Genomic DNA, 27,369 nt, shown 5'->3' on the forward strand with positions numbered 1-27,369 from the left:
GGGCCTTTAAGCCCTCCCAGAGAACCAAAGCACCTTCTGGACTCTGTTTCGCTCAAACTGTAATTAATTTGCAGAGTGGATTTGCTGGGCCTAATCCCGCTGAACTGGACTCAATGACCATTTGTTTGTGCTGCTCAGAGATTGCATATGGCATTTTCAGGGCAGCAGATGCACCTGGTCGTCGGCGTGGCCAAGTCAATTCATTTGGCTTTTAGATATTTGTCAGATCATTTACATGCAAACAAAAAGCCTCAGCAAAGCACACGAAGCCCGTTTTCCCAGCAGAGGAGGAAACTCGTGTCAGCTGAGTATAACAAGCTGTTCTTCAGATCAAGAGATTTTCACACTGATCACATTAATGAGGGGTTATAAAATTAAAATTCATCTACAATATAAAAAGAAAAGCATACTTCATTTAATTATCTGTGTTTGATAATATCCATCACAATGACATCCAGCTCAAAGTACTTTACACATTCCAAGTACCAATATTTAAGATGGAGAGAAATTTTGTTTTCTTGAATTTTATTTTGGTGGATTGTCTGTAAATATTTATATATTCAGCTGTAACAATTGAAAAAAAAAAAAAAAACAGTGGGAAAAATGTGAATTTGAATGTTCACCTGGCAGACAGCTTGAAACTCCTCCACACACAAGTACACAGCCGGCCGCCATTTTGTCTAAACGCTTGAATGAGGAGGATGGAGGGAACAACATCAACACATAGTATTCAATATTAACCTCAAACATGCCATAAACATAACTCTGGACTGGAGGTAAAAGAGATCAACACTAAGAAAAGAATACAAGAGAATTGCAAAACTGTTCAGAGTCAATTTTGAGCTTTTACCGTCTAATAATGGTATTTCAGGAATGTCTGGAATCGTAAACACAAAATTCAAAGAAAATCTTGAATGTTGAGACGATGTACGCAACAGAAGAGTGAATTAGAGCACTGCATTGGAAAAGAGCTCCCACAATAGACTGAACAGAAAAAACAGTCCTATCTAACAGTATAAGGTTGGATTTGGATTTGAAGGAACCTGAAGTGGCTGCTAGTAATATTTGACAATTTCAACTGTAAAAATATCAGATATAAACCAGAGTGCAACTTCTGAAAAAGAAAACAGATATCAATCAGATAGCGGGGGAACTTAAAGGACTGTATGTGGATGTGTTAAGTGTTTGTGAAATGTGTGCACAGTCCAATAACGGCTGACTTCCTTCTTCAGCTTCATCCTGCATCGTCTCTCTGACTCCCTCAGATCCCAATCCTTCCACTCTCTCTGGAATCTCCACAAGATAAATCACACAAACCGGAGTGACACACACTTTCAGACAGTCGGTCCTCACAGACATCTGCCTCCTTCCACACCTGCACACACCTGAACATCAGTGCAGAGTGGGAGGAGCTGAGTTTTAGCCGATTCATCATGACGTCATTTACAGCATCCTGATGCTTTTGGTTTTCATCCAAGTGAGAAGTGAAAACAGGACGACACATTAGAGCCGAGGCTGTATAAACCTTAAAACACCTGACGAGTCAGGTGAGAAGAAAACTGTTTAGTCAGATTATATAAAGTACTTTTTTTGCAGGGTTTTTAATCTCTCATTAGAACTTTAGCACTTGAACCGCGTCAAACTCAAACTGAGCACTTCATGTTTGACTCTGATTCAGTCACAAAGTAAATAAAATCCAAACATGATTCAGCAGCAGGTTGCAGTTTAAAGATCACACACGGCTGCTGTCCATCCAGGCTGTTGTCAATGTTTCCACAGACCCACCTCCGCTCTGCACTTCGTCTGGACTCTACGGTCTGCACATGCGTTGGATGGAAACGTTGGTTTTGTCCGGGACAAACATTTGGCAGGAGACATCTGTGACATCACACAGATACCTCTGAAGAAAACATACGAAGGGCTGAAGTCACGAAAGCGGCAAAGCTGAAGCAGGAAGTGGGTTTGAAAACTGACGTGTCAGCAGAGAACAATTTGATTGGTTCACCGGTTGCTCCAACGTTTGATTAACTGGCAGGTTTGTTTACGACCCGTCTGATTATCGGACTGCTCGTGTTTCTTCACCTGTCAAACTGAAATTAAAACCTAACTGTCCCTTTATTGAAGCCTTCAGCCAAAGACCAGACTAGAGCTTTATTAGGCGAGTACGGTACCATCCCAGTCCTACCGACCCCAGGGGAGTTTTGATGAGAGCCCTGTAACAGCCATACTGAGGCAGAGCTGGTAGGTGTGTGTGTGTGTGTGTGTGTGTGTGTGTGTGTGTGTGTGTGTGTGTGTGTGTCGGGACACGTGGATTGTGTCAGCTGACCGGTCTCGGCGCTGACAGTGCTGATATGACCCGGACGGCATCACGCAGTGACTCACCGCAGCACCATAATGAAAGCAGATGGGTCGGTGACCCTGAACGTCGTTGGCTGGTTTGATGGATGGTGTTCTGCTCGACAGCTGCTAACACATCTCAACCGCACACCACCACTTTATTTATTCATGCTATATTGCATCCCGACAAAATATATCGTGTCGACAATCGATCAGGTTTACGCTACCTTATGACCACTGAGTGAGAACACCGAGGCCTTTTGTTTGTTTGTCTAGTTTAAATGTTTCACAGGCACTAGGACATTACTGAACATGTTTTGTGTATTCAGAAATTGTTATGACGAGTATTTACTGCTTTAGCATTGAATTTATCTCATTTCTATAACTTACAGTTTGTAGAATTGTTTGGCGAGGCTGCTTTCCTGATGAATACCAAGCAACATGTGAAAAACATGGAACATGTTATGCTCATTTAGATTTTTTTAAGGAAAAACAACAAATTGTTTTGTTTTAATGTTTCTTTAAGAAACATGTATTCAAAGCACAATGTTGCTAACAGAAAGCTTGAAACAGTTGAACCAGTGATTAACTGATATTATGGTGTACAACTGTTTTGTATTAGTTCTGTACTTTACTTTACTATTGTGGATCGTAAAAACAAAAGGATCTGAGGTTGACTCACTGTGATGATCAGAGTTTACACGTTCACCCGCAGATATATCAAGATCTGTGGGTTTAAAGCCTTTGACAGATCAGGATTGTAAAATTATAGAATGGCAGCATCATTGCACTCATACCCACTGACGCTGGTCACTAATCAACAGAGTATCACGGCAAAGCGTGAAATAGACACGCTGGTCCACTACAGCAAAACGTCAATGTCATGTGATGTTTAGTCATATTCCAGACAGCCATGGGGGACGATGAGGTTTGAGTCCAGGAGGAAACAACGTTTTTCATGAGCTGTTTTTCGTTTCTAAACTCCAAGCATGTTTTTATATTTTCCCTATACCCCAACCAGGTGTCTTTAATAGAAGTTTCATTTCCCTTCAAATTGCATGGCTCTAAGCATGCAATAGGTTTAATTTCCATCAAGTACAGGAAAACATGTAACTTTCACGCCTAAACAGCCTAAAGTGTGGCCATGTCACGTTTTGCTGTATTGGACCGGTGTGTCCATGTCACGTTTCGCTGTATTGGACCGGCGTGTCCATGTCACACTTTGCTGTGAAACCGGGTTGTATTTATTGGTCCGCCCGGCTGAGCAAATGTGAACACAAACAAGGTTTCCTAAATATACCCACAGTGAAGAAAACTGAAGCGTGAGCAACAGTCTGGAGGAGCCAAACAAAATCAACACAAAGACACAGATTTAGTCACCAGGTAAAGTTTCCTGTAAAAATATTGTTCCTAATGAGGAGGCTTTTAAAAACAATTTCATCGATTTGTGTTGTTGTTTATCCATAAACGTTATACAAAGTGCAGTAAAGAGAAACATTTTAAACGAGATGAATATTTGGTGAGAGCTGCTGTTGCCTTTCATGTGTCCTCGGTTCAGCTGTTTCTTGGCGGGGAGGTCGTTCAGCATCCTGGAGAAGCGTCCTCAGTTCTTCTGTCTCTTCATGTGATCCAGGCCGACTCCATGATGCTGAGATCGGAGCTCTGTGGGGGGTCAGACCATCTGTTGCACGACAACTTGTTGTTTTCATGACTGGTTGGATGTTTGCGTATTGATGTTAGGGACGATCAGTCCTCCCTGCTTGTATTGCCTGGGGAATAAGAATCTAAACAAACTTAAAACCTTTGCACAGTACTGTGGACATATCCAGTTCCATATCCCCCTACTGATTCTCAACTCTTTCCTGCTACGATCTGGGAAAATACTTGGGCATAAATTTGCAAGATATAATTACTGGCCGCTTTTCCATGGTGACATAACAAAGTTTCCACAAACACAAATGTCCCAATTATTGGGAAAAAGGCAACTGTTTGTTTTGCTTGAGGCATCAAATCCCGTCATATTCATGAGGGCAGTGTAAATAAATGATGTGTTGGACCTTTCAGTCAATATGGCTGTTCACCTCCCGAGTAAGCAAATTCAGCCAACACTTTTTATTATTTTTGTCGACAGGTTTTAAAAGACCTCAGATCCTGTACAGATAAGATGAACAATTTTCTTCATCTCAGTACATCAAATATATCTAGTTTTTACGAAATCATGCCATCCAGTAAAAGCATTTTACGGTCTCTGATCTACTGCATCACACTGCATTTTAAATGGTCTTTCAACATTAGGGTGTTTAAATAATGCAGCATGACAACGATCCTAAACAAGCCAATACGTTTTAATGCAAGACAGCAAAGACTGAACGTACAAAGTTCCCGGCACAAGTCAGATCTGCAGTCCAGAAAATTCATGATCATCATCATGAAAATCTCTCTGCTGAGTACAGGACTGTGGAGGCTTTGCAGTAAAATAATTATTACTGTCACTCCATTTCATTTTCTGTTAACTTGGTTGGTTGGTAGGTTGATTGGGTAGTTAGATGGTTGGTTGGTTGGTAGGTTGATTAGATAGTTGGATGGTTGGTTGGTTGGTAGGTTGGCAAGACGGTCGATGGGTCGATGGGTTGGTTGGTTGGTTGGTTTGGTTTGTTGGTAGGTTGGTTTGGTTGGTTCGGTAGGTTGGTAGGTTGGTAAAACAGTTGATTGGTTTGATTTTTTTTGTTGTTCTTCTGATCTCTTGTTCCAGTCTCCTCAGCAGTAACAGATGAACTGACCTCAAAAGGGACATTGTGCTTTTGGGGATTTTCTGTCCTTTATATACTGTTGATATCGTAGATCTAGCGATCTGTATATTTTATGCATCACCAAAGTTCCACAACATCAGGTGAATTTATGTATAAATACTGCCTGCAGGTCTACCACGAGGCAACTTTCAGAAAGCTAACCAATCAGAATGAAGAGGGCTCATTGGAAGAGGCCTTAAAAAGATGCAAGCTAAAACAGCCTGTTTCAAACAGAGGTTGGACTGAGGATTTGTACAAAAGACCAGTATTAAACAAAGAAACTACTGTTTTCCAACTGTAACTAATGCAGACACATGCCAGCAGACCCCCAGAATATGAATATACAGTATAGGTTCTTACCAACTTAGAACCCCGTTCAGGATCAGGTTTCAGGAGCCAGGGTCAGGCTCAAAGATTACAAGCACTAAAGAATAATTGTAATTGTAATAATTGTAATACCCAGCCCTAAAGCCAGCAGTTAATTATATGCATAAGCACTTTTTGGGTTCGTTCTATATTAATCAGAATCCTTTATCCCAAACCTGCAATGGAAAATGATTCCACATCCACTGCTTCTCTTTGAGGGAAAAGCCTCACAGTGAGGCAGAGGGCTGTTTTTCTACGCCTGTTGATACAGAGCTAAATCAAGTTACAGAGACCTGAAACTGTCATGTTGTGTATGACTCAAATTACAGTGTTGTGCAGTGTGCTACACCTTCAGAGACAGGGATCGAATTATGGGAGAACAGGGACAAGAACAAGGCCTCATGGAAAGAGAAAACTAAATCAAATTTGTGGGAAAGCTGCATGGTTTTGACCATCTCATGCTAAATCATAAATAAAGCAAATACTCTTCACATTGCGTGAACAACAAAAACACAGATCCCCCAACCTATTTTCCTTTCTTATTGAATATATCTTAGCTGTTTCTTACCCTACAGTTTTGATCAGGACTGAGAAACTAATTCCAGGCTTCTGCTGAAAACTTTGCCAACAGTTGAGATCGACACCAGTCACATGACAACCATCTCTAAGCCACAGCTTCTACTTAACCTCTGAACCCAAAACTCTTTCACACATGTGAGCACAAATAAGAAAAATCCACAGACATTCAGCCAAACCATAAAACATTCAGAGATATACAGTACATCAGAGCAGCTTCTATGTGGATACCTCGATTGTCGATACCTCTGGGGCATTAGAGCTTGGGCTCAGGAACAACTAAAACCTCTGAGATATAGATTGATAGTTTCAGATGATGTATTCCAGACATCCACTTCTGAGCTAGAGGTAATAGTGAATATGAACAAGTGTTCCCTATTTACAAACGCGGGACCCATAAGGTTCAGCGAGGCCTTGAAGGGAACTTAAATGAATTTGGCACGAGGGTCAAAGTAATGAAGTAATGAACAGGCATGTGAATAATGAGGAAAAGACTAGATGTGCACACTGGCCTTTGGGTAAAATCAAAGAGTCGCCTAATTTCATTGAGAAATTTTAAATAAATCTTGCATTTTTCAGACCTCATTACTGCCAATTTAACTGGAATATGGGATCCACTAAACTGGTTTTCAGGAGGCATGTGTGATTTGTTCTCTAAGATGCACAGGAGTAATTAAAGCTAATTCTCATTTATTCATTCATTGGTTTATTCATTCACTCCCACATTCCCTGTTAGACTGTCTGCCCTGAAGTGGTCATTAAGAGGAATGGCAGCATCTAAAGACCACACCGTATTAAAGCTGGAGTGGTAAGCCAAAATTGAAAGTATCAAAGCATGTCTTCACTGTAAGCCAAGAAAAGCCATTTAACATTTGGCAGCGGTATTTGGCAGAGGAGTGACGAGTGAAACAGTAATCCAGAGATGAAAAGATGGAAGCACGGATAACATGTTTCTCATCTCAGAAATGAAAGAAGACTTTGGTCACAGGTGAAGAAAATCAGCATTCACAGCTTAGTTTATATATTTATGAAATTTGAGGTTAAGATACATGGGGGGTGGGGGTTTGAGCCAGTAAGAACTACTGCATTATAATTGGTATAAAAAAAATGTCATATCACTGCAGCACATAAACATCAGTGTCTTTTAGGATGATTCGATTTTAGCTTGTAAAAGTTTACGTGGCAAAAATATCAAATTACATAATTACGCCACACAACGGCACCCCTTTATCACCTATATTTATCACCGATATTTATCACCTATATTTATCACCGATATTAATCACCTATATTTATCACCGATATTTATCACCGATATTTATCACCGATATTTATCACCTATATTTATCACTGATATTTTCACCTATATTTGCTTATGTTTTGGCAAACGTACCAAACTTTTATTTGCCATTAGAAGTACACTGAATTAGCCACTAACAGTTTTCCGATTTACTAAAAGAACACAAACATGATGATTGACAGGTGAGTTCTGCACGTAGCACCAATAGGACGCGTTGCACGGCAGCGTGTGGAGATCACACGCAGCATTAGAAGAATGAAATGATGGATAAGGCCCATTGTCCCTGTAATAACAGCACTGTGGGTCATACAGCTCAGGATATTTCTTAACCAACAACTTATTTCTCCTCATCTATTGTAAGTCGAGCTGCTACAGGAGCGGAGGGGAAGATGAACGTTTTTTCAGGCTCGTCGAGGCTGCAAATAGGCGGTGTGAAGTATCGCCGCACGACTCGCCCACCAGCCGTCAGTATGGAGGTTGTACGTAGAAAATAATAGCAGCAGCTGTGCGACTCCAAATAGAAGTGTGAATTTTGAGATAAATAGCATCAGTCAGATGGCGATGGTTTTAATCCCCTCCATGAGATATGACAGTAAAACTAAAATAATTTGCGATTTGGAGAAAAGCATCACACAGAGTTGAATCCACATTTCTTAGACCTCTGTGTTTAAATCAGCTTTCATGTGGACCAGAAGACAAGCAGATACAGAGTCCTGGTCCTGAGTCAGCAGTTATCTCTCTATGACACCATGATGATTAAGGAAGGAAAAAGAAAAATGGTGCCTTCATTTCATTTCCTTTCTGTTGTCATGGTGTCGGCTCAGTTGTCACCACATTCTTGAAAGCCTCCGAAAAACCTGCTGAGGATATGTTGATTAACCTTTTAAAAACACACCTATTTTTTAGGCCTCTGCTCGAAAATTGCATACCCATAATAAAAAGAGTATATCTCTGCAACCACAATACAAAATTATAAAAAACTAATATTTGTAATAATAAAGGGAACACTTGTGGGATTTGTTCAGATGTGTAAATATCAGTATATATGTCCTTATTTGAATACTAGTTTTGCTAAGTCTTCTCCCTGGCCCCCAACTGGGGGCCTCTAGGGCTTAAAGGGTTAAATATATTTTTTGTCAATCTGTTGTTCTCAAGATCAAGGAGAATATTTACAGTACAAAATGAACAGACATGATTATGGAATACATTTTCACACTGTGGTTTCTGATCCGGTTCCCGGGCTCATCTAAGTACCTACGTGGTTAAATAATAATTAACTTTGCCTTCAGGTCGGAGATCAGATGGATTTTGTGGCAGCAGAACAACACGGCTTTCAGACTACTTCCAGTTTTCAGTGGATTCATGTATTCAGTTTTCTCACTTTGATTTTACACAACTCGACTCGACACTGAACCAACTGAGGCTGAAAAAAACAACAACAAAAGAGCTGCTGCTGAATATTTTAAACCCTTAAGTGTATTTTTGTGTTTTCCAAACAAATATACTGCATCCAAGGACTCGGCGAGACCCATGAACCTGGCCACCCCGTTTCTCCACTTCTACACCTGACACACCGTCCATCATCAGCTCTGACTCTTCTGACTTAGTTTATTACCACAGTTTGATTTCGGCGCTCACTGACCCACACAGGGGAGTAAACACTCCAACTCAACCAAAGTCAACAAAGCAAATAGGATTTTTAACAACATTACATTTCCAGCAGCTTGTATATTTAACACTGTTTCGCACGCTCCATGATTGAGCAGCTGGATTTATCACCAAGTGATTCCAACACCAGATGTGCGACTTTAATTCTTAAATGCACATCTCGGTTGATTGGCAACTCAAACCTCCTCCAGCCATGAGGATCCACCTCACGTTTCATCAGACCTCCACCGGGCACCAAGAGGGGGTTACTACCTGTATAAAGGGGAAGGCTCAGCTGATAACAAAAGTTATTAATAAACTTCTGAAAGGGCACAACTTTCACGTTTGAGGTTATTTTTTTTATCTTCCTGCCGTTATACAAAAAACTTCTACTAAATCAGACCCTTGCTACATTTTCGCTGGTACACAAAACATATCCGATTCACTCAAAATCGTGAACAGAGGATCACACACTAAAGATTATGGACAGGGCATCTGCATGCTTTCAGACCTATGCAGTATTTTCCTTTGAAAAGAGCAGATTGTCTCTGCAGGTTCACTAACGTGGCAGCTCATCCAGACGAAGCACCACAGACCCCAGAGACTCTCCGTCCTTCTGATTCTGTCCGACAGGAAAACTCAGCCGAGAGGAGAGAGAAGGAAAAGCAGCAGGACGGAGCGATGGATGGAGACAGAGACGTAGAGAGACACGAGGTGACAACGTTCGCTCATCTCTGGAGTGTTGGGAGGGCTTATATAGAAGTGAACTGGTCAGCAGCACCTGGTCTCACCCTTCATACACAAACATTCAACCCTGGAGTTTTAACATGTTGAAGACTATTGTCAGAGATGGGCCTGGACACTAAACAAAAGCACAAACAATAAAAACTGTTTACAATATAAAGCATGCTCAACATTTTTTGCAACTGAAAGACAGATTAACATTCAGGATCCACCCGGTATGAATTTCAATTTGAATTTTACAACCCATTCTGCTTTATGGGGGGAAGATGTGGAGCCAACAAATAAATCTAGATGTCAGCCAGTGTCAAAGCATCTGATTAAAATGCACAGAGTGAATTTGGTAAAAGCATCTTGCAGGTGCACATGACAGCATCAATGAAATATTAGATCAATGTAAAACAAAGTGATCTTAAATGGCACCACTTCACAGCCTCGCCATGCCAACAGTCGCCTCACTCAACTGGACTGATGCTCTGCTCACCAGAACCATCAGAGACATCATGACAAAAGCAGAAATATATCACCTGTTGGACCTCAAAGTAAAACGGCATGTTATCCAGCTCTGAAAAAAAACAAATGCTGAAACAACCGACACAGAAACAGACAGAAATTCCCTAATAAATAATAAAGACTTGACCACTGCTCTGATGATGAGGAATGACATGCTGTACTGGGGGAATTATGAGAGCTGTTTTCACTGGACTGGCATGTTTGTTTTCAATATTCTAATTTTATCTTATTGTCTGAATTATTGTTTAGCTCATAACTGTCACACAATGAACATCTTATATTTGTTTTTGCACCTTTTTTCTTTATTTCAAATTTGGACCAGAATTTAATTCAATATTATTTAAAAATAGGAAAATCTATCAAATGTTAAACAGCTGTTACAGTTCAATTTCAAACACTTCATTTTTTTGACTGTTCATTTTTACATGCATTTAGTCCCATATGGTAGTTTTTGTTTTCTTTAACTGGACATCTTGCAAATGAACGTCAGTACTGATGACAGTTCTGTATCTAAATATGGCCATGCCAAAAGCATTGTGAAATGAAATGAACTGAAGTGAATTGAGAGGCAGAGAGACAGAGAGGAGGAGGGAGAGAGGGAGGAGGAGGAGGAGGAGGGGGAGGAGGGAGGGAGAACGGAGTGAAAGAGTGAAAGAGTGAATGGGAGAGCTGCAGCCAGTCGAAGCACATTGTTCCTGTCTCACACATTCAGGCCTCACCTCCAGCCGACACTCCCTGCAGCCAGGTCCTTTCACAACTTATCACACTCCCAGCGACTCCTCCCCACCGCCAGGAGTTTACTGCCAAATCTAATAATTACTTTGCAGATCTTGGTGACTATTGCATTATGGGAGTGTATTCACGTATGCAGTCTCCAGTGACTGTGACCCCCAGTCAAAATTGTCAATTTAATCATAATTAATAATGGCACTACTGCAGCATTTCAATCCTGTGAGTCAAAGTCATTAAAATGGCTCCAAGAACTCCAGGACTATATTGTCTGGAGGAAGTAATCAACTTTGGACAGGCCTCAGTAATTCATTAATATCCCACCTCCAGAAGAGAGACGGGGGAAGGGTGACTTTGTCTCCAGGAAATTTGTTTCTACAGACTTTCTGGGACAAATCTGAAGGGTTCTTATGAACAATAAGAAAAAGTACAACAATAATGTTGTTTATTCACTGTACATGTAATTCCAACAGCCTAAAATTATTTATTGTTTTAAATCAAACTTTCTTCATTTTAGCATTTCATCAAGACCGTATTTCATAATTAGATTAAATTAATGGTAGAGGACAAATATTCACGCCTCTTACTGCTGTCAAACTAATGTTAGTAGTTTGTTGAAGATATTTTTTCCAGGCAATCAAACAGGCCAAAAGCATATTTCAAAGAATGACTGAAAAGCTGATATGTGAATTTTTTTTTATTTTGATTAAATGGAAAATGAATGTGAAAAAAACCTTTTATTGTAGCTTCCAGACTGAAGTAAGAGATTAACGGACATGTGTCTCATTTTTGTGTTCCTGTGGGTTTGTTTTACATTCTGCCCCAAACCGTTTCTTTCACATTGTTTTTTTTTTTGTCAGATATCACCAGTGACTGTGTTTAGACTTCAAGTAAACGTGTGTGCACAACATGAGTGTTTGTGGTTGTTGCACTGTTCATCATCATATAGAACATGATTGGAAAGAAATGAGGTCATATCAATACCAATGGGCCGTCACAGCAATGACACAACTAACTCAACATCTTGCTAACAAAGCCGACCAAAGCCTCTGGGTTGAGGAATCTTGAGACGGAGGTTATGACCATAGACTGTAACAATGACAAACAACCACAGACTGCATATAAAAGAGTTCGTAGCTTTCAGGTCTGTAAAATGGTTCCGATGCAGAAGTGTCTTCAGCTGCAATACCAGCGAGTGCCACTAGAGGTCGTCTCCAAAAAGCCTCCGGCTCCATAGACTCCCATTCAACTTCTCTCATCAAATCCAAAGTGAATAAAATGTGTCCATCAGTTATCTCGGTGTTGTTAGCTAAAGTCACTCCTTCTTATTAGTTTTCTGGAGGTCCATCTGAAAATAATCCCTCATTCATTAGAAAAGAAGATTCAAGAAGACCTGTTTTTGGGGGCGTGTCTGTTTGATTGACAGGCCTGTGGTGCGGTCAGGTTACAGCTATCGGTGGGCGGGACGTAGTATCGTCAGGTTTCCAATCATCCATTCTCCACTGACCTTAAATGACCTCATCATGTGAACACATCACCCTCCAAATTATCTGCAGCTTTAATTATTTTACCCAGAAACCAACGTGTTTTTGCATCCTCTCATGTGAGAGGAACAAACCTGCAGATGGCTCCAGCCAAGGACCCAATCAGCTTTGGTGAGTCCCGTTAAGCCACACATGTACAACAATGTGTCATTTTGTCAGTTCCCATTATTAATGCCGGCGTGCTTACCTTGAAAGCTTCCGACTGACAGGTACAGCCAGGTGAGTGCTGGAATGAAGAGCAGGGCAAGGGAGGCCGCCAGGAACTTCCTGCGCCCGCGACACATTCCCAGCATCCTCTGGACCAGAGCGAATGGAAAGAGAGGTGAAGTGACCTCTATGTGGGCAGCAGCTGTTGTCCAGGCTGATTCATGGCACTGGAAGAGAGGTGGCAGAGGGAAGAACGAGGTCAGACACTTCACATCCTACAAACACTGTTACAGCTGAGCAGAAGGACAACTTATCACCAACTACGTCACTTAGAATTTAAATTACACATTCAGAAAACAATGACTGCAGCCATGAAGCAGTTCACCGCTTTTAGTTTGGTTGGATTCATGTTATTAAATATTGTATGAATCAGGAAGTGACATACTAATCTGACTTGATGACCTAAACTAATTTGTCAATCTCCAGTTCGATGCAGGGCAGAGTGTATAGAAGTCTCATCATATGATATTAGTGGAAATCCTCTTTCCGTTACAACCACATTTGTCCAATTACCCGGGTGACCTCAGTCGATTTTTAATCTTCACCAGAGACTGCCCAGGGATGAAACATAATACCTCTGGCTGGCGCTGTGGAGGCTGGCACAAACACAAGCCACGATGCCAATTATCATGGTGTCAGCCAGTAAAACGCCATCTATGGAGCATATTTCTAAATGAAAAGTATTTCCAGCGCTTACTGAATCAGTTTTTTCTCTTTTTATTGTGGCCTGGACGATGTAAAGAGTGCAGAGAGAGTCGGGTCGGAGGCTGGAGGAGATTAAACAAGCATCTCAAGTATGGCAACGCAGCTTTGATAGGCAGACTGTGAATCGTTTCAGTGGCTCCTTAGCCTCTGACCTCTGTGTGATATTAGCTCTCCACTGGATAACATGATTTACATTGCAAATACTACACTGAAGTCTTTTATTACCGTATCCAAGTGAGGTGTCAGAGCAAGCAGGATAAGCTTGATCCAGTCATGGAAGAACTCGGGGAGGAAAGGCGTTGTGTTGGAAGAGGGCAGCAGCTGAGAATGAAGGGGAACTGCAGACTGAAGCACATTTCTGGCTAATGTTACAAGCTATCAGCTTCGGGGCCAAGATGTAACATGATGCCATCAGTTTCCATCAGTCTAACAGGGCAGCAACACAGGACAACTTTCTCATTGTGTTGCCTTGACCTCCTTAACGCAATTAGTTTGTCAATTTTATCTTAAAACTAATGATGACTTTTCTTTCTATGAAGGATGTATGTTGTAAATAGCCTGACATACCCAGAGCCAAATTCACTGCATGGATATATGGGTCTGGGAACACAATAGAGTCAGTAACAGTCATTCCATCCTGCTGGGCGTAGACCTCAGGTTCATTTTAACCAATCAGCATGAGCAGAAACCGGCCGACAGTCTGCCACCGCTGCAGCTACCTACCTTTCACCAAAGCCTTTATCTCGGAGAACAAATCGTTTTTAATGGGAGCGCCACATTTCTCCCAAACGCCTGACGAGGCGGTGAGCGTTTATTCTCTGCTAAACGAGGAACGTTTTTTTATTTGTTTTCGGTCACCGAGAGTTAAAAAAATGTTGAACAATAATAATGAACTTTATTTGTATAGCATTTGTCTAAACTCCAGTTACAAAGTGCTTCACATAAAATAAGCCATTAAAAGCAAAACAACCCGTGAATTCTAACAAGCCTCAACAATACAATGATCATATAAAACCAACATAAAAACACATTAAACCAGGGTATACAAGAAATAAAAGACTAAAATCAGTAAAGGCGCTCCGATAAAAGTATGTTTTAAGAAGAGATTTGCCACATCGCTTTGAACCTTTTTATTTTTGTCCATCATGACTTGAGTGGAATGCTAAATTAGAAGAATACTCTTACCCATACAGTTTCAGTATGTACTCTGTTCTTCATGGGGAAACTAATAGATTTGGAATCATTTATTGAGGAAAAGTTTTATCAACACAATTTTAGCACTGAATGCCACAAGTATTGTCCAGTTTTTGGGAGCACCACCCACCATGTATCTGCTACCAGCACAGACACTGCAGTCAGAACAATAATGGGCTTCACCACTGCTCACATTCCCCAAAGTGAAAAAGCCCAAACACGCTTACATTGAATAAGACATCAACAGCCTTCATTTGACTTCTCGGTCAAACTCAACTTGCACTATAAAAACCCAATTCTACCTCAAACGCACAAACATTTATGATGTAACGTCAGGGACATGAACAAGGAATCACATCCAATCCTCACTAATCTTGCTCGGTACAAAAAGTAATGCGATATCCATAGCATGCCTTTAAATTTATAGTTATTGCTAGAGATGTCAATGGCAGGCCTTCCCTCATGGCTCAACAGTAAGTTAATAGAAAATGGAATTTTATATCCACAGCTCAATAGCAAACTGCTGTGTGTTGACAGTAAAAGTGATGAGCGATGATTACGAGAGCAGTGGTTTATTGGTGTAAAAAAAGCTGTGGGGAAACCTGCTGAGAGAGTCTGATTGAATCGTTGTGTGGAGGAGGGCGCTGCAGTCGAGCAGGGGAAGATTTAGAGAGGTTACAGACAAAAGGGGTTAGAAAAAATAACAAAGACATAATGAAAACATCTGAACAGAGAGCCGTGATGGACACCGTAGCAACCATGGACTCTATTCAATTCAACGCCAGGTCAAAATCAAAACTCCTCGTTTCGAGCCTAATTTCAATCATCTACAGAACTTTTTCAGAACTGCATTAGTAATTTCTACATTATTTACGGGAACGGATGTAAATTAAAGGTCTACTTTCTTCTAGAGAAATAATCCCGGTAGAAAGTCTTCATAGTGTAACGTGGATGGAGACACGGTTTCTGGACGGAGCTATCAGCAAAGACAGAACTATCACTCCCTTGCAAAAATGAGGATTGGGTCGACAGGTCAACAAAGCATCCAATTTTTCCTATTTCCTACCAACAGTCGATGTTGGTTTGCTTGAATCATGAAACCGGTTGTTCCCCCAGATATTTTGAACAATAAACCTTCAGCTTTCATTTCTATCTGGATCCATCAGGGTTGCGGTTCTGCCATTGTTTCTGTCAGACCTAGTAATGTACAGCCCACCACTATAACCTTTGTGATATCGAGGGACAGAGAGAGAGACTCAGCTGTGAGCTTCCATCAACCGTGAGACCAGCATGACATGTCAGTAAACAGGAATTAAGAGCAGGGTGGAAGCAAAGAGGCAGATATTAGTTCTGTTGGAGCGGGAAAGGACAGCAGGGGAAGAACGGGTCCAGACAGGTACATGAAGGGAAGGACTGGGAACTGCAGCTCCATCTGGGTGGAAAGCTCAGGATTCCACAAGAAACAAGTTGTACGCGCCTGAGGCCAGACATTGTACAGACAGTTAGCCAGCTAATACTTTATCTCTGAGCTGACCGTGTCGTGGGGAGATAATATGGATGAGGCGCATGAGAGGAAAATATATTCTGAACGAGCAGCTGAGGTGGAGTGGAGGGTGGAGCGTAGGGGTGCGTCCAGTAGAGGGAGGTCATCGAGGGTTCATCACGTGGTCAACAACAGCGCCGTTGTAGGAGCTTGGAATCAGGGGGGCGGAGCTTGCAGTCTTTGGATTTGGGGGATAAAGAATGATGTTGGTGGTCGTGTGTAGCAGGTATGAATTTGTGGCTTTGAGCAAAGATAACGCTGCCAAAGTATGTAAAAACAAGTCATTCTAGTTTAGATGTGAAACAGGTAGAGCAAGGTGGTGGTGAGTATTGAGGGGAGTAGTTCAGGGACACCAGGACTGCTGATGAGCCTTCCAGGGGTCGTGGGCCGAACTTGATGAAACACCATTGAAGGGAGGTTCCCACTTGATAAACCCCAGTCAGATACTAAGGCTTTGTACGAGGTGGTGTCTTCCTTGGGTGTATTAACACAGCATGTATAGTGTCAGCATGGCATCCTGTTTTATTAGGTGAAGACAGGTAGTAACACTGAGCGAGTCGACCCTTTATTGTTATTCCACATTAATACGTTAGTACGTTAAAATAAAACTAGCTGGCTGTTCACCTTGGTCACCTTATGATTTATTTATAAGCATAATGCAGCTTGTAATAACTCTTGAAGGCACTTTAAATAGCAGTGTTGATGGTTTGTCGCAGATGTCGAGGTATTGTTTGGCAGAGATATCTACTGAATTTAGCCTGCTAACCAGCTAGCGCCAGCCTGGCCTGTCTTGTAATACCACTTTGCACCACAAGATGGTACAGTGAGTCACTTCGTGTCAAATCTGCCCACAGTCCAACATCGAAGGAAGAAGTATCCTCTCTTCTAGTTATGATGAGTGGAATTAAAAAACACAACAATGGCTGAAACTTCTGGAAAAATAGAAGAAGCGTTACCATCTGCTGCCGGAGAGATTGATGCTGAACTCGCTGCGTTTCTGGTGAGTAAACAGCGTTGGTGTAATATTGGCTCATAAAGGCATCTAATGGTATAACAGCAGCATTGTTCTGACCATCGGTCAGGTGGGGACAAACCCCGGTGGGCTGCTGCATCTGTGTGGCGGTGAACTGTTAAAAACCCATTCATTTCTGTCTGACGCCGTGCGCCTCCTCACCGGCTCGTCTCTGTGGGTCGGAGAGCGCCCCGATGACTTTCTTTCCACAGCTCACCTCCGTGGAGCAATACTGGCAGAGTTGATATGTTTAGTTTTCCGTTGATACGTCGTTCAGAGCAGTTATCACAGATGAGATGAAGAGCTCCGTTAGCTCATCATCCCGTCTGCCAACCTGAGACCGTTTTATGTTTTATGTTGTTACAGAGTGGATGATTTTTAATATGCAGTCTAGCTGGTTTGATCCATCGCTGGTAACGAGGCTCAGTTTAACCAAAGAACCCTTAAAATCCAAAATGGAGGTCACCATCACAACCCGACCCTTCACGTTTCCATCCAAATAATTTAAACATTTCCCTTAACCTAATACAAATGGGATCCTTTCATAATTTATTTGGAAGAAGTCCTTGAGGATGGACATTCACTGTTGACCAGTTTATGTGACAAAATAATCTCTACTCGAGGTCTTACGAGCTTTCAGACACATCTGCTTCTTGCAAATGATCAAACACAGATGACCAAATTAAATAATCACTCATCATGTGACTGAGGTTCCATATTGAGGCCAAATGATGAAACCTGAGTTTGTTCCATTCACTAAAGACCATCAGATGTGGAGCTTAAAGAAAAGTTGACCTCAGAGCTGCGATCATTTCTGACTTATCCCGAATATACAATAGCTGAACCCAATTTGGCCCATTTGAATTTGAAAAGGCATGAAATGAATTCACACTGCTGACTCGGAGAAGTCCCCCGGCGTGAGAACTGCTTTCTGCTGCAGAGAACTGTGACACAGCGTCTGAAAATGGTTTATTACACCTGTCACTTCTGATTTGATCCCAGATTGCCCTCGGCTCTGAGCCACGGGAGCACCTCACGACGCCCCCGTGGAGCGCCGACACCAGCGGCAGGACGTGCCCTCCACCAGCCGCTCTGTTCGGTCATGTGACCGGCCGAGAGGGAGAAAGGACCCCGACTGTCCATCGACTTTCTGAGCTGAACAGAACAGGAAGTGATCAAAAGGTGCAGAGCGTCATTACATGGTCATATTTCAGACGGAGGAACAAAGATGAGGAGCAGATCTGTGGAGAGTCTCTCTCAACGTGGCGATCACAAGTGTCCACAGGTCAGAACAACCCACATGATCCTGACAGGAGTACGGAGTGCACCGAGGACTTAAAGACTGAAAGACTCCTGCCTCACCACCAGAGGGGAGAAAAAAATATTGATTGAGTCGTGGGAGTTTGCTGTCATTTCATTATCTTATCTTATCTGTGCACTCATTAGCATTCTGTTGTCGTTGGGAGGGATATGTGCACCGCTGTGCAGAGAAGGCTGTGCAGCATGTATGTCATCGCAGCTTTAGAAGCATATAAAGGCATTTAGAGGTGAAGTCACACAAATCCTCCGCAGCGAGGGGGAGCGTGAGATGGGCACAGGCTTCTTTTCATGCAAATCAGCTTAGTGCTGAGGAGGTCTACCTGGGAGCTCTTCTGATGCTCTAATACGATTTCACATTACCTCAAACCCTACACAAAAAAACCTTGACTGGTGAGGATTAGTCATTAGGCAAGAGGCTGAGTCTGGGATCTACACTTAACTCAGCATGTAATGGTATATCACAAACCTTTATCTTACAACTGATTAACAGCAGCAGGGGAATCCAGGTTCATTAAGACTTCTGTCTTTTTACATCTCAGTAAAATCATGTTAAGTACATGTGTTCCTATTAGTCAGCATTGCGTTGCTACTGGTCCACAGGTTGTCTTTTGACCCACTGATTGATTGCTGAGTCTCAGAAAGGCAATGAGAGTCCATTGAGAATGCGATGGACAATATATGAAAATTACTATCCGATAAGTATATTTAGACCCGATTCACATTCCAAACCAGAACAGAGTCACAGAGGTTGGGAAAAACAGAGCTTCTGTCGCTATGGAGACCTATAACCTATTTTTTTAGATTGCAGTCAAAACAAATAGTTTGCAACCACTTTGAACTCGGCGTATCCTGAGTTATCTCAGAAAGCGTTTCCCTTTAATCGCTGCACCAGCATAAAGCTCACTTTGTTTGTGACGGACCTTCTCTGAGTGGATATAACTCAGCGGGAGACAACATCTCCGGGCTACATTTGGTATTTGAGCGTATTTTCATATAAAGCAGCACGATACATTTATACAACAGCTGGAAGATGAACTGCTGTTAAGTTGGGAGAGACACAGACCTTTAAAGGCCCAGATGAAACAATTAATCACGACCGACTCTGAGCTGGAGGCTAAACTGCAGAAAAAAAAATACATCCTACTGAAACATTCATCTTCATGGGGATTTTTTTTTTTCCCTGCTCATCTCTCTCAGGCTGAAAGTTCACTCTTGCTGTCACAAGCCAAATAGCACTGTTGGTTCAGGCAAACTTAGAACATCAAGGTTCATTCAACACTTTACAGAATACTTTAAAAAATACAGAAAAATACACGTGGAACAAAAACACCTCCTGCCTCCTCGTTCACAAAATGAACAACTGACCTGCATCAAAGACATTTCTTTTCACCTCCATTAGGTTGATATTTTGTGGGAAGGACTTCAATAACAAGATGAAAATGATCACAGAGTCACGTGATCGTGTCCTTGTGTTCCACCTCAAAACACATACCACCGAGAGCAAAGTAGGGCACAGGCCTAAAAACAGAAATGGTGTCATCGGAGTCTTCCCCATGGAAGCAGTGGAGGGTGACACTTAAACACAGCGTACAGCTGCTAATGAGCAGCGACATGAAGATCCAGAAGACTCAGACCCGCTTCTGTCTGGGTTTCATTCTCAAGGCAAAGAAATACATTCAACCCTGTATGCGAAATTACAGTTTTTCTGAATTGCTGAAACACTAAACCCCATTCTATGAACCAAATACTTGGTGGCCTGAACCCATTCATTCAATCAATCTCTGACTCTTTTTGCAAAACTCTATAAACACATTCTCATTTACTAAAATACATTTTTCACTGTGACGGCTTGTGGTGCATAATGGTCGAAGCTTAAACACAACGACTCAAAACACTTGTTGCAAAACCAATATAAGGCCGTTCAGAGTGCAGGTTGTTCAAATCAACCGTAGTCAGAAACTATCAGAGGCAGAGGAAGAGAGAGAAGGGGGGGGGGGTGCAAGGAAGAGCCATTTCTAATGAAATACGAGCTGCTGTAAAAGCTTGCTCATGAAAATACAATGAGGGAAGCAAGACAAAGAGTACAACCCCACATCAGCAGATTCTCTCTGTCCGCCACAATCCACAGATTCAGAAAATATTTCTGCTCATCGAAGGTTTTCAGTGCTGATGTATTTACAGATGTTTCAGCGCCTCACTTTGCCAATATACATTAAAGGAGGCGGCGGGGACCATCACTGCTGCACAGTACTGCATATATACTCTTTGTACATTCCCTCAACAGTACAATAAGAACCCCTTATAGCTGATACAGTCCTTCAACATAACACAGTGAGATATGGTGAAATGCAGCAGAGTTGTTGAACATTTGGAGGGAATCAACAGTGGCATCTTTTGTCCTCCAACAGAACATCTTGTCATTTACATTTTGTTTTTTGTCCTTTTCCACAACATTTTTTCTGTAGATGCACTGAAAGCTGTGATTTCTATTTTGTGATGCAGTGTGTGATGACTGCTCAGTAGTGTTTCCATTTTGACGTTGGAGCGTGATCAGAAAACAGAGTTTGGTTTTGAGCACAGATGAAACTGTTTTGAGGTGAATGTTGATTTTTGCAGAAAGGGTCCGAGGTTTTGTGAATGTAGTTTTAAAATTGGGGTTTGTGCTCACAGTTTTGAGAAAAGATGGAAGGTTACAAGACATGTGTCTTAACGATTGTGAAAAACTTTCTACACACTTTCCTTTCTGCTCCTCAGACTCATGTGTAACTCAGGTGCTGAGGTGGATCAAGCAATGAAACTTGGAGTGCTTACTCTCGAAGCGTACAGTCTCTGTACTCTCCCCTCGTACAGCAGAGTGCACCGAACCTGCACACAAGACAGATTGTAGGTCAAAGGGTATTTGGACGAAATAAGAACAGAGCCTCTGGTATGGGATCAATATCAGCTGAAATAAACCCAATAAATGCACAACTCTTCTTCCCTGTACTCCGTGTTCTGCCCACCTCTCCCTGCTACTGTTCCAGCTCTGCTCTCCTTCACCAGAGCTCAGCAGGTGACTTGGATTCATTTAAGTCCCGACTCTTTGATTTGATTTATTTGGATTTTCTTTCTGGATAATGACCCATATAGGGAATTGGTATATGGAAAACTCTGGATATTTAATCAATATTTCATGTTTTCTACAGCTACATTTAGATTGGTTTCTTTCTGTATATCAAAAGTATAGTTGGCACAAAAAATATCTTTAGATTTTCTACCTGACTTCATTTTCAGGTTTTATTTGCAGTGTGCGCTGGGTACTCATTCTACTCAGGTAAACACAAGAATCAGGTCGTACTCTGGTGAAACATGTACTTGATATAAAAATGAAGGACTCAACCCAGAATGACGGAAAACATGCAATTCACTTTGAAAATCCTCCATGAGATAAGTACTTTGGAGTTACCCAACTTCTTATAGCTTGTTGACCAGTGGTGCGCTATGAGTGGGGGATAAACAGGCCATCATGACTGAGGATGACAAGAACCTAAAACTAGTGTGGTGTATAAAATGGAATGAGACAGTTCTCCCAAGCATTTGTTGCATTTGTTTTTTACAGCCAAGCAGCAACCAGCAGTGACGTCACCTGTTCGTTCTTGAACGGCCGGCATGAAGCTTCCAGTTCTGATTTTGGACGTTGCCATCTTGATTATTCGTAGCCTTTTGGAGCCAGAAGTGACCCACAATAGTCACTACAGGCCTGTCAATCAAACAGACACGCCCCTAAAAACAGGTCTTCTTGAATCTTCTTTTCTAATGAATGAGGGATTATTTTCAGATGGACCTCCAGAAAACTAATAAGAAGGAGTGACTTTAGCTAACAACACCGAGAGAACTGATGGACACATTTTATTCACTTTGGATTTGATGAGAGAAGTTGAATGGGAGTCTATGGAGCCGGAGGCTTTTTGGAGCCGACCTCTAGTGGCACTCGATGGTATTGCAGCTGAAGGCACTTCTGCGTTGGAACCATTTTTCAGACCTGAAGCTACAAACACTTTTAAATACAGTCTGTGGTTACAGTGCCCTGGTCTGTCACCCTAAAAAACATTTACAACAGGTAACACTATGGTACAAGGAGAGGAGAGGAAAGGTTTTTAAAGTGCCTTCATTTCACTATTGCAGAGAAAACAGAAAACACTCTGAAACATCGCTTGAAAAGCAAAAAATGAGAAAATAAAATCCTTCAAGTAAGTCAAACAAATAAAATAACCAAAATAAACCACCAAAAATAAATGACCAATCAGTCGCAATGAACAATATGTTCAGAAGTTCACCACCAGCTCTCCACCAGCACCCACTGAGCATAAAATGCCCCCCAATAGTCCATCTGTCCCTGAAGGCCTGTATATTGTCCACCGTCTGGTAGTAGGCGCGCTCCACCCCGAGTCTGGTCGTAGGCGTGCTCCACCCCGAGTCTGGTAGTAGGCGTGCTCCACCCCGAGTCTGGTCGTAGGCGTGCTCCACCCCGAGTCTGGTCGTAGGCGTGCTCCACCCTGAGTCTGGTCGTAGGCGTGCTCCACCCCGAGTCTGGTCGTAGGCGTGCTCCACCCCGAGTCTGGTCGTAGGCGTGCTCCACCCTGAGTCTGGTCGTAGGCGTGCTCCACCCCGAGTCTGGTCGTAGGCGTGCTCCACCCCGAGTCTGGTCGTAGGCGTGCTCCACCCCGAGTCTGGTAGTAGGCGTGCTCCACCCCGAGTCTGGTCGTAGGCGTGCTCCACCCCGAGTCTGGTCGTAGGCGTGCTCCACCCCGAGTCTGGTCGTAGGCGTGCTCCACCCCGAGTCTGGTCGTAGGCGTGCTCCACCCTGAGTCAGGCCTTCAACAGTCCCTCCAGAACTTTCACCGGATCCTCACCACCGGCACCCCGAGCCCGATTCTTCCGTGTCAAAGAAAGAGCTGCTTGTTGTAGCCCAACCGCCCAGCTCTCCTCAGCAGCAGTCCAGCAATGTCCATATAAAAAGTTGACCAGTGTGGACAACCTTCTTCTTTGTGCAATATTTTGGACCGAAGATGAATAAAATGAAAGAAAAGTCGTCTCCAAGACCCTGAAAGCTTTAAAAGTTGAAAGAGAGCTGAGAGCCGAGGACACCGAACAAACAAGTGTTCCAGGGTCTCAGTCTGACAGCAGAAACAACACTCCTCCCCCAGATGTGGATCCAGGTGTGGATCCAGGTGTGCTCTGGATCTGTTTGTAGCTATTGCCCCATGTACAACCCTCCACTGGAGGTCTGCTGTCTGCTTTTCAACGGGCAGCTTTTACAGGCGCCTCCAGCTGTTTCGGGGAAACATCTGGGCCAAAGAACTCGGTCCACCTCGACTCCTTCAACCTGCCAGAGAGCGCAAGTTCACAACTTTAACGCAGATTTCATAAATAGCTTTTTTTCCCTGCTGCCTGAAATTTGTGTAGTTGAGGGGCTGTGAACGTAACAGCTTATTTCCTCTCCCCCGCCCCTCCCCCACAGCTGGGCCAATGAGCAGTGTGTGTGTGTGTGTGTGGGGGGGGGGGGGGGGGGGGTACTCACTCTCTTCATCCCACTGGTCAGACAGAGTACAGTTTCCTGTTTCCTCTCAGGTGTTGTGGCCAGGCGGCACAGGCCTCCTCCACTATTCTGTTGGTCAGCCTGACAGACGTGATGTTGACGTTCTACCTGAAGGTCTCCATGACGATGCTGTTGATGACATCTTCTCCAAATGTCCCAGTTTAGTGCAGCCGGCTTCTCTGAAACTCGTTCGCAGGCTGGCAGACTGCAGCGTTTGAGTCCTTATGAAGCTGCTGAAAAACAAAGGTTCCTCCAACAGCCAGACGCCCGGAGTCTCATCAGCTTCACGTGAGGTGTTAAAAACCTACCATGCTGCAGAACAGAGCCATAGAACGGTTCAGCCCGGCGAAGTCCACCTCTTCAGGTTGGAGGAGAAAGAGCTGCTTGTTGTAGCCCAACCGCCCAGCTCTCCTCAGCAGCAGTCCAGCAATGTCCATCCAGCCGGGGCCACGGCCATAGAGCAGCTTCTGGGCAGTCCGAGTCTGAACGAGGCGATCCTGGACTGGATATTGATGAGACCCCGCCCCCCCTCCGCCACAGGCAGAGAGAGAGCTGCTGCACGAACCCAGTGCCGGCCAGACCAGAAGAAGTCCACGACAAACCTCTGTATCTCTGCTATGACCTCCTGGTGGCGTCAGAGCGATGAGTCTGTGCCACAGAGTCGAGGCAACCAAGTTATTAGCAACCAGAACTCTTCCCCTATACGACAACCGGGGCAGAAACCATTTCCATTTAGACAACCGAGCACACACCTTCTCCTGAACTCCCTCCCACTTCTTTTTCTGAAAGTCCTCAGAGCCTAAAAACACACCAACACCTTTAAACCTCCTTTTCTCCACTGAAGACCTCCAGGCAGGCGAGGCACCGTCTGATGTCTCCACTGTCCCACCAATAAGGCTTCAGATTTTGCCCAGTTCACCCGGGCAGATGAAGCCCTCATAAAGAGACAAGGTATCCTGCAGACACAGAACATCTCCCCGGCCTCTGATGAAGATGTTCGCATCATCAGCATATGCAGAGACAGCGAGGGGACGACAAAGACTGGAGGACACAGGCAGGGACGGACCACTGAGCCGACTTCTCAGCCTGCACAACAGAGGCTCCAAAGCAAGGCTGTATAGTTGCCCTGAGACAGGACAACCCTGTCTGATCCCTCCACTCAGATCCAGTCAGCCCAGCTCCTATTTTAACCAGACATTCAGCACCACTGTACAAGACCCCCCCAGGTCAAAAAAAACCATCACCAAGCCCAAAAGCCCTGAGAGCAGAAAACAGATAAGAGTGATCCACCCTGTCGAAAGCCTTCTCCTGATCCAGTGAGACAACACCAACATCTACATCGTGGAATTTACACGTCAAGCACATCACGGATGAGAAAAATGTTGTCCATAACGGTTCTATCAAGGATACAGTAAGTTTAGTCGCTATTTACAATTACCTTCAAGTAGTTTCTTAGTCTGCCGGAGGCTCTGAAAGCACCTTATAGTCAGTACAAAGCAGGGCCACTGATGTCCAGTTCTGAAGAAGAGTACTGCCTGCTGGCATGAAACAGCAAGTGATCCTGTTTTAAAACATTCCATAACACAATATAAGTCAGAACCGATGATGTTCCAGAACCGCTTAAATAAATCTGTAGAGAGGCCGTCGATTCCCGGAGTCCTTCCTGAAGTCATCTGGTTCACTGCAGCCGTCAGCTCCTCCAGCATCAGCTCTCCGTCCAGCGTAGCCCTCTCTGCTGGACTGAGCTGGGGAAGACCCTCCAGGAGCTCCTTACGGCTCTCTGTACAACATTGCTCTTCCCCAAAGAGAGCAGCGTAGACCTCCATGGCATGGCTCCTCATCTCCCTCTGGTCGGTGGTTATCCTCCTCCTGGGAGCTTCAGACAGGTCATCTGCTTCCTCTGCTCCAACGATCTCTCCAGGTTGAAGAAGGAGGAGCTCGGGGCATCCATGTCCTTCAACTGGAAAAAGCGAGACCTGACCAGAGCTCCCTTCACTCTCTGTTGCAGGAAGGATCTCAACTCCAACCTCCTCTCCTGCAGCAGTCGGCCCACACTGGGATCCGGGTCTCTCTGGCAGCCTCCTCAATACTTTTATGTTTGCTTCATGGTCTTTGACAGCAGACTTGATTTTAGCTTAACTTTTTCAGTTCTCCAGTGCTGCCAAAGAACCACAAAACGCTGACAAAAAGTGCTGTCCTGCAGAAGTTTGCTATTAAAATGGCAGTACGAGTTAACCTTTTCACCCGGTGAGGTTATCGAGTCTAAACTGACGAGGTGGTGGTCGGTGAACCCAACTGGACTGATTGTGCAGTTTGTCAGTCTGGAATGGAGACTAAGATGTAAACCCTGTTATTCTGACCCTAACCCATGTGGACTGTCTGGTTTGTGGGTGTTTGACTCTCCATGTATCCAACAGATCTAAGTATGTGATTTCCAACCTTTTTTGATTTACAACTTCCAGTATTAGTGCTCTTTCATGCCTGTCCCTCCCACCATTGATGTTTAAAGACCCTGAATTGAAGTTCTGCATAGAAAGGTCAGAGGATAGAAGGAGGCAAAACAAGACCAGAAATAAGCAGTGGAAAGTCCCATGTGACACATGATCATGTTAAACTGTTTACTTGTTTTTTGAACACTTTTACATTTTTTTTACTTTTCTCAGGCCTGTGATGTGTTCTTTCAGACGGAAAGGCTTTCTTTCATCTAAAAGATCAAACCCCACCCGTCTCTGCACCACCCCAACAGATCGGATGAACTTCTCAATGTCACTGAAAAATGCACTCACTTTTGCAGATCTTTTGTAAGTTACATCCAAAAATGAAGGGGAGAGGGGAGGGGAGGGGAGGGGAAGAGGAAGAGAGGAGGAGAGGAGGAGAGAGAAGTTGTTTAGTTTTGCGTTGGATGGATGCTTCATAACAACAATCCCTGGGTAGATTTGGAGGATTCATCTTGATACAAAGATAGCAACCATTTCCACAACTGTTTCCTTGTTCCTGTTCCTTGTTATGCAGGAGGACCACCATGATGCATGAAAACTGTCAGTCTCCAAGGCAACCGATCCATTACCTCACAGAGATACTGGTGTTACATATTATTCAGGAAAGATTACCTTAAAGAAACATTGTATAAGTTAGTTTATCTTTAAAAATCTCATTACATTGAATAAATCAACACTTTGCTAACAACAGAGTTATCAGTCGAACAAACAGCTGGTTCGCCATTTGAATTTTCAGATGATGATGCCTGTGCTGAGTCAGCAGTTTCTTA

The 27,369-nt window shown here is 43.2% G+C and overlaps 1 protein-coding gene across 1 annotated transcript in view; it reads right to left on the reverse strand.

Annotated features, from left to right (window-relative positions):
* large1 (LARGE xylosyl- and glucuronyltransferase 1) overlaps positions 1–27,369 on the reverse strand; it is a 107,892-nt gene that overhangs the window by 63,916 nt on the left and 16,607 nt on the right. The window contains exon 2 of the mRNA XM_069156379.1: positions 12,730–12,916. Coding sequence (XP_069012480.1) covers positions 12,730–12,835 — 106 coding nt within the window. The 5' untranslated portion in view covers positions 12,836–12,916. The remainder of the gene's footprint in view (positions 1–12,729; positions 12,917–27,369) is intronic.

This window comes from Embiotoca jacksoni, unplaced genomic scaffold (genome assembly GCF_022577435.1).
Source record: "Embiotoca jacksoni isolate LCO1_2020_lvr unplaced genomic scaffold, fEmbJac1.0.p SCAF_21, whole genome shotgun sequence".
Taxonomy (NCBI): Eukaryota; Metazoa; Chordata; class Actinopteri; family Embiotocidae; genus Embiotoca; species Embiotoca jacksoni.